Here is a 7,990-nt window from a genome sequence, read left to right on the forward strand (position 1 = left end):
AGTTTTGTCTCACAGCGCCTACCTAACCTGGTCACGGAGAACTGAAGTGGGGGGACTACTACTGTGCGTAATGAGGACAGCATGAAATATTTACCTTGTGGTAGGATAAAAAAAAGCTAATGCATAGACGTGGCACACTCGACATTCCTCACAGAAAGTTGTCTCGCGCAACCTAACGGCGTTCCCTGCGCGGGCCTGGAAAGGGGCCTGGAATCCGACTGGGGCCAGGTGGAAGGACAGCGGCGAGGTTAGACCCTTTCCCACCCTAGGAACACCCCCAGTGCTGGACGCTGCAGCCCCCGCGCCCCGCCTCTGGGAAAGCAGGGCTCAGCGCGGGAGCTGAGTGGCGGACGCCCCACCCCCTGGCCCGCCCTGCCCGGCGGTTTGATTAATGAGTCTCCCTCTGCCAAGGTTCCTCGAGGCCTCAGCCCATAGAGTTACCCCCGCATGGGCGCAGGCCTCGGCCCGACGTGCTGTCGCGGTGGAGGTACGTACTCATGGCCTCGGGGATCCCTACATAAAAGGCGTGACCAGAAGAAGCTGAAAGCAGCCTTTGGCTTTGGCTGGACAACGATGGAGTAATCCACGCGGCCCTGTCTACGCAGACCCGGCTTGACGTCCCGTCCCCTTGCGCAGCAGATCCAAGACCCGCAAGGCGGCTCCAGGAAAGGTGAGGTTTCCGGTCCCTCTCGCTCCGCACAGTTCGCAACTTTATAGCGGTGGCCGGTGCCTTAGTCCAGGGTGAGGCCAGGGGTCCCCGTTTCTCAGGCGGAAATTTCCCAAGGGCGCAAATGACCCGAGGGCGGCCGGTGTGCCACCTCGCGTGGTTTCTCGCCTAGCCGGCGAAAATGATTCGCAACACTTCCCGGGGGCTGGCCGAATAACTGCTGCAGCACTAAGTGCCGAAACGGAGCTGTGCTTCCCAGATCTTCCTTCCCTGGTAGAGTTGCCCTTGAGCTTAATTTGTCCTGGAAAAAGCAAAGCCCACACACCAAACAGGCAAAACCCCTCTTCGTACTTTTACGAAGCTCAGAAACTTTGAGGTTCCACCGTTCTGCCCAGGCGATGGAAGGCAGAACATACCACTTCAAAAGAGCTCACCTCTGAGAAATCCTTAACCACGTCGAGCGGCCGGGCAGGCGCGCGGCGTCAGCTGGAGGGTTGCACCCCTCAGGTTAAACCCAACCGCGCCCCGTCCTCACTGCGCTTTCGGTCCTTTGCAGCGCGCGCTAGGCACAGGAATCCACCATGGACCGCGGCCGCTCGGTGAACAGCCCCGAGAGCGCCAGTGCTGAGCCGATGCCTCCGGCCACTGTCACCCGCGACACAAGCCCAGGGCGGATTGGGATCGGAGCGCGCTCCGGAGGCGGCCGGCCGGCCGCGGCGAACGCAGCGCGGGAGCGCAGCCGCGTGCAAACCCTGAGGCACGCCTTCCTGGAGCTCCAGCGCACGCTGCCGTCGGTACCACCTGACACAAAGCTATCCAAGCTGGACGTGCTGCTGCTGGCCACCACTTACATCGCGCACCTTACCCGCAGCCTGCAGGACGATGCCGAGGCTGCGGCGGATCCAGGTCTGGGAGCTTTGAGTGGTGATGGCTACCTGCACCCAGTCAAGGTAGGCGGGAGGGCACACTGCGGGGCTGGGACTGGGAGGAGGATACCTTGAATCTGCATTTTCACCGCCTGGGCAGATGCCACCGAGCTCTAGTTCCTCCTCGTGGGTGAGGAGACATCGGCCCGAGAGGGCACCGACATCAAGAACCCACTGAAAGAGGCTGCTGAATGAGTCCGTGGCTTAGACTGGAGTCTGTCATGCCCTTTATAGGTTGGCAGTTTAAGGATTTTTGCACTTTTCAGGGTGAGAAAGTTTGGGTTATTTTAATTTCATTGTATTTTTGATGGGAAATTTGAAAGATATCACGAATGAAGTGGAGTCATACAATTAATTATCTTCCTTTAAGTAATCCTAGGAAAACGTTTGAAATTGTTCAGTAACACCAAGAACAAATGAGACGATTCTATATCTCCATGAAACAAATTTTCAGTCTGTTTAAATAAAGGTTAAAACCATAGACTAGACAGCTAGTAAGAAAGTTAGAAAAGTATAATGTTTTATGTAATTTTCATGATAGATTGGCATGTACATTGAGCGAATTGAATGAATATTATATTCAAAGTTTGTAATGTACAAAACTAGCCAAGACAATCCATTTTGCATAATTTGTTTATATATAGGTAGAATGATCACAGATGTCATTTAATATGATATATAGGACTAAAATTCATAATTTATATTGCATAATCTATATCATCCATTTCCCTTAGATTTGTTTTGAAACCTTGCATTAATTCAACTTCCTACTCGAAATGCATAATCTTTTCTATATTTGCTAACCCTAAATTTTCAAATTTTTGTTTCTTCCATTCTGAAGTATTTTATAACATACACACGCAAATACAAAATTAGGACTTAGGTTTAAGTATGTCATTGTTCAATAAATTAGTGAATAATCATTATTGAAATATGGTAAGGGCTGGGGCTGTAGTTCAGTAGTAGAGTGCTTGCATGGCAGGTGTGAGCACTGAGTTTAATCCTCAGCATCACATAAAAGTAAATAAAATAAAGGAATGCTTCCCATCTACAACTACAAAATTTAAAAAAAAATTTAAATATGGTAAAGCGGGCTGAGTTGTAGCTTAGTGGTAGAGCGTTTGACCAGCACTTGTGAGGCACTGGGTTCCATCCTAAGCACCACATAAAAATAAAATAAAGATAGTGTGTCCAACTACAACTAAAAAAATAAATATTTTAAAAATATATATGTATAAAATATCATTATTTATAATTAGGATAGACCCCCCCATCCCATTCCTGAGTTTTATAACATGATCTCTGTTAAAGTCATTCATTCTTTGATTAAGGGGATTTATATTACTTTGTGTATTAGATTGCTATTCATATATACCACTAATGTAGATTTCTTTTGACTTGACATCTGCTGTTTACTCTAAAAAAGTTTAACATTAAATATATTCTAACATAAAGTATATGTTAAATTTCTCCTTTGTGGGAGCTATGATTCAGAATGAGAAATCAAGTTTTTCACCTTAGTTTTACGGAGTGAGTTTTTTAATGAATAATGTTAGAAGCATTAATGTTAGACTGTAACAGTAAGCATAACAAACTTTTTTATACTTAATTCATGTATCAAATATTTTTGTAGTCATTTAACTGTTTTATGAAATTAAATCTCATTTGTTCTCTGAATTATTTTGACCGTTAATAGACAATTCTAAACATTATGATAGAAGGTCAAATATTCTCTCTTAGAAGTGAAATTGAGGGCTGGGGTTGTAGCTCATTGGTAGAGTGCTCACCTTCCATGTGGAAGGCACTGGGTTTGATCCTCAGCACCACATAAAAATAAAATAATGGTATTGTGTCTATCTACAACTAAAAAAAAATATTTTTTAAAGTGAAATTGATGTGTAACAAGTAACAATATATTTTAAAATCAAACATTTGAGTTTCTGCTATGAGTAAAGTAGTGTTTTGGGGATAGTAAATACCATTATGAGTAAGACTCAGTCCTTGACCTAATTGACCATATTATAGAAATGAAAATAAAAATGCAAATAACAGTATAATGCTGTTAGGGAAAATGTTATAACCATGTGCTGAGGAGGTTCAAAGATTTTATATATGCAATTGAAACCACCTGTTATTTTACAAAAGTACCAAAATGTTTAAATAAGAAGTCTATCTTTACTGTAAAAGGAATAAAAGTATTATGATCTTTTTTAATTAACTAAAGATTCATTGTAAACTATTATAGGCCTTAGTAGGTATTCGAAAATGATTTTATGTTTCTACCTTAGAATAGTGTTACTAAATTCTACTCTGATAACAAAAGATCTTTTAACAAATACTTCGATGCTGTGATTTTGAAACATCAATCCTTATTACCAATATTATTAGCATGAAAGAGCTGTTGGGGACCTACATGAAAATATCTGAAACGAGGGATCAGAGGTGTAGCTCAGTGGTAGAGCTCATACTTATCATTCTTACCATCTCCAGTAGGCAAAAAACAAAACAAAAACTCAAATGAAACTGGAGTTTTAAGAAAGTAGGCTTAAGTTCCTGGGGCCTATGCCCATATTTATCTTTTTGTACCATAAGCATTTTGGATCAGTAACAATTTGGCCCAAAGAGCAGTAGTTTTCCAGGAGAACAGGAATGTATTTTTTAGACCTTTACTTTGGGAGAAAAGCACAGATGACTTTATTAATTGCCATACCCCTTGAGAATCATTGTCCATAAGAAAGTAGAGTTCACAGGGGCTGAGGTTGTGGCTCAGTGGTAGAGCACTCGCCTAGCACGTGTGAGGCTCTGGGTTCGATCCTCAGCACCACATAAAAATGAATAAATAAAATAAAGGTATTGTGTCAACTACAACTAAAAAATAAGTATTAAAAAAAGAAAGTAGAGTTCAGGATTATGTTACTCTATGTGGTGCTAGAATAAATTATTGAAAAATGTAATATAAGTCAGTCAGCTGGCTTTTTTGACATCTTGTTGACATGTAACCCAACTAATGTTTACATTTTAATTTCTGACTCTTTAAAACTATTTCTGTTTCCAGGCACACCTGTAATGCCAGTGGCTCAGGAGGCTGAGGCAGGAGGATCACAAGTTCAAGCCCAGTCTCAGTAACTAAGCGAGGCCCTAAGCAACTTAGTGAGACCCTGTCTCAACACAAAAATATGAAAAATAGGCTGGGGATGTTGGCTCAGTGGTTAAGTACCCCTGAATTCAATCCCCATTACCCACTCCACAAAAGAACTATTTCTCAGCCTATATTAAGTTGAATAAGATCTTTATTTACAAACTTTGAAAATCAAGGACACAAAATTCTTAAATTTGAAAACTTTATTATGTAATAAATACATAGAAATGAGGCAAAAATCCACATACACATTTTATGTTTGCTTCATTCATTACTTACATCCCAGAAAGGATATAAGGAATAGACTCTTTGATTGATTCTATGCTTAGTTGAATGATTTAGAGCAACTCTAACATAGTGGACACTGGGTAGCACATGAGAACCAGAGGGGAGCATTCAGTAATATTTCTGTCTTTTTTGATCTTAGATGTATTTAATTCACATAATTCTCAAATTACATTTGAAACATGAGCATGAATTTTTTATTCTTATGAAAATCAAACAGGGGTCTGGTACATAATATTGCCAAAAATCCTGTACTCGAAATTGATGATTTCTGCCCTACCTTATTCATTACATGTATTAGTCTGCTCAGGTGACCATAACAAAATACAACAGACTGGATGTCCTAAACAACAGAAATTTATATTCTCATAGTCTGAAGGCTTACAAGTCCAGATCAAGGTGTGGCAGGGGTCAGTTCCTGTTGAGGGTGCTCTTCCTGGCTTGCAGATGGTCCACTTTTCTCTGTGTTGTCACATGGCCTCTCCTTGCTAATGAATGCACACCAAAGAAAGGAGGTCATGGACAAACACAGACACACAGAACAGACTTTTTCTTCAAAGGCCACTAGTCCTTTATGATCTAAACTAACTCTGATTACCTTCCAGTTAATCACCTTGGAGTTCAAAGCTTCAAGTTATGCTTTTTGTCCCTAACACCAAGCACTGGGGTCTTAAGCATATCTGATCTAACAAGGCCAAACCTTGACATATCAGATGAGCCTCAGGCCATTTCATAAAACAATTTGGTTTGGCAGTCTGGCAGGAATCCTAAGGACAGGACCAGTGACAATGATGCACCCAGAATATATATGAATGTACTTGTGTGATTCTTAAAAAAATATATGAAATGAATTTGGAAAAATAAGTATCACAATGTCAATCTTATTTCTGTATCAAACATACCATACAAGGTTATTTTTAGGAAGACTAAGCAGGAGTAGACTCTTTTAAATTCCAAGTCATACAAATTTTAAATATTATTTGTATTTAAAATCTAGATTGCTCAGATGGATGTGGTGGTACATACCTGTAATCTGAATTATTCTGGAGTTTCATGGGTTCAAGGCTGGCCTGGGCAACATAGTGAGACTGAGCTACAAGGAACAAATTCATCTGGAGACATTAATATAGATGTTTGTTGGATGCCACAGAACAACAGAATGGAGCTTTCCAGATAATATCACATGCCCAGTTATTTTTCTTTTATTTTTATTAAAATTTTAAAAGTGAAACGTAAAAATCATATATATATATGTATATATATTATGTGTATATGTATGTGTGTGTGTGTGTGTGTGTGTGTGTATATATATGTTTAAGTCAGGGCAAGCATATCTCTTCAAACATTTGTCATTTTTTTATTCAGTGAAAACATTCAGGAATTCTTTCTTCTGGCTCTTTTGAAATATAAAACACATTACCTGTAGTCATCCTGCTGTGCGGTAAAACACCAGAACTTAGAAATTTGGAATGCTTCACAAATTTGCATGTCTCCTTGCTCAGGGGCTACTTTAAGTTTTTATCATTCCTGTTTTACTATATTTAGAATGTAATTGGGTTCTCAATCTTTAGAGCTAAGTTTTGCATGTGATTTTTTTTTTTTTGGACTTAGTTTATAAATCTGAGGATAGACAGATTTTTATGTACTTAACTATATATTCACTCTTTTCTTGTACACATATGCACATAGTTTTACGGTTATAGTCAAAGTCTGGATATATTTTTACTTGCATTGTTAGCATTAATAAACATTTCTCTCATATTCTATTAGACTTCATAATTATAATCGTTACTGGCTGTATAATATTGCATTTGCTCTGGGGTATTTGGAATTTTTAATACTGCAAATACGTTATATATGTCCCAGATACTAACTTTTGGAATCTTATTTAAATATTCTCTTTTCAGAAATGGCCCATGCGATCAAGATTATACATTGGTGCTACTGGTCAGTTTCTGAAGCATTCGGTTTCTGGAGAAAAAGCAAATCATAGCAACACTCCAACAGACTCACAGCCGTAGGGACTCTCATGGTGGTAGCTGGTAGAAGTGGTGTCTATTGTTTTTAAATACTATGAAAGAATTATAATTTATTACATCAAACATAAAAAACATCATTTCTGAAAGTTTACATTGGAGCCCATAGTCTGATGTCCAGATTTATCTGTCTAAAGGTGGAATGAGGTAATCAATCTTATATAAAACATACTGCTTATCTATTCATTGTGAGAGTGATGGCTATATAGTACAAGAGAAACTATTAGGAAAATACACACAAAAAGAAACAATTATGTATATATCCAAAGAAGGCACACATTTTCTGTAGTATATCTATTGTAAATGTAAAAGCCAATATCTATCAGTATAGTCTTTGTAGCTTAAAAAAAAATCTGTGTTTGTGATATGTCAGTATTCTATCTTTGTGAAGACCAAGAATGCATTTCAACTATCAGATTCAAGACCATTTATTTAGTTTGGCTTTATATATGTGTAAAGTCTGTTGCAGTAGCTTCTATCACTAGTGATTTTCCCTGTTAGAAGATTTGTTTGGAGTATCAGAAACAATTTTCTCTATAGGAAATGCCCACCTTTCAAAAGGGTTAGTCAGTATTTGGACATGACTTACACGTTTCCAGATTGTGGAAGGCACTAGGAATATAGGCAGCCAGTATGAAAAAGAGTCTGGGCAGCAGCTATCATCACACTTTCTCCTAGTCACACCATATCACTGCTTCTTTCAGGTTCTGAGCTAGGTGAACAAGTTCAGCTGTAGCCATTTTGGAGACAGTGGTCTTTTCAGGCCTTGTAGAGCCATCAGTGAATCCCCCTGACCTTCCTCAGCCAGTGGTGGAGTCAGGTCCCTTCTCCCATCCAAGTACTAGCTGAGCTCTACCCTGCTTAGCTTCAGAGATCAGACGAGATCAGGCTGTTCAGGGTGGTATGGCCATAGATGTCAGATCCCTTCTCACATCAG

At 39.9% G+C, this 7,990-nt stretch overlaps 1 protein-coding gene across 1 annotated transcript; it reads left to right on the plus strand.

Annotated features, from left to right (window-relative positions):
- Positions 1-481: 481 nt before the first annotated feature.
- On the plus strand, positions 482-7,038 carry TCF24 (transcription factor 24; the record flags this gene model as incomplete). The annotated part of the gene is made up of 3 exons (XM_081266513.1): positions 482-670; positions 1,224-1,617; positions 6,925-7,038. The coding sequence occupies exons 2-3, from the start codon at positions 1,249-1,251 to the stop codon at positions 7,036-7,038; spliced, it is 483 nt and encodes a 160-aa protein (XP_081122639.1). The 5' UTR covers positions 482-670; positions 1,224-1,248.
- Between the last annotated feature and the right edge of the window lie 952 nt (positions 7,039-7,990).

This window comes from Spermophilus citellus, assembly GCF_964194105.1.
Source record: "Spermophilus citellus genome assembly, chromosome: 14".
NCBI lineage: Eukaryota > Metazoa > Chordata > Mammalia > Rodentia > Sciuridae > Spermophilus > Spermophilus citellus.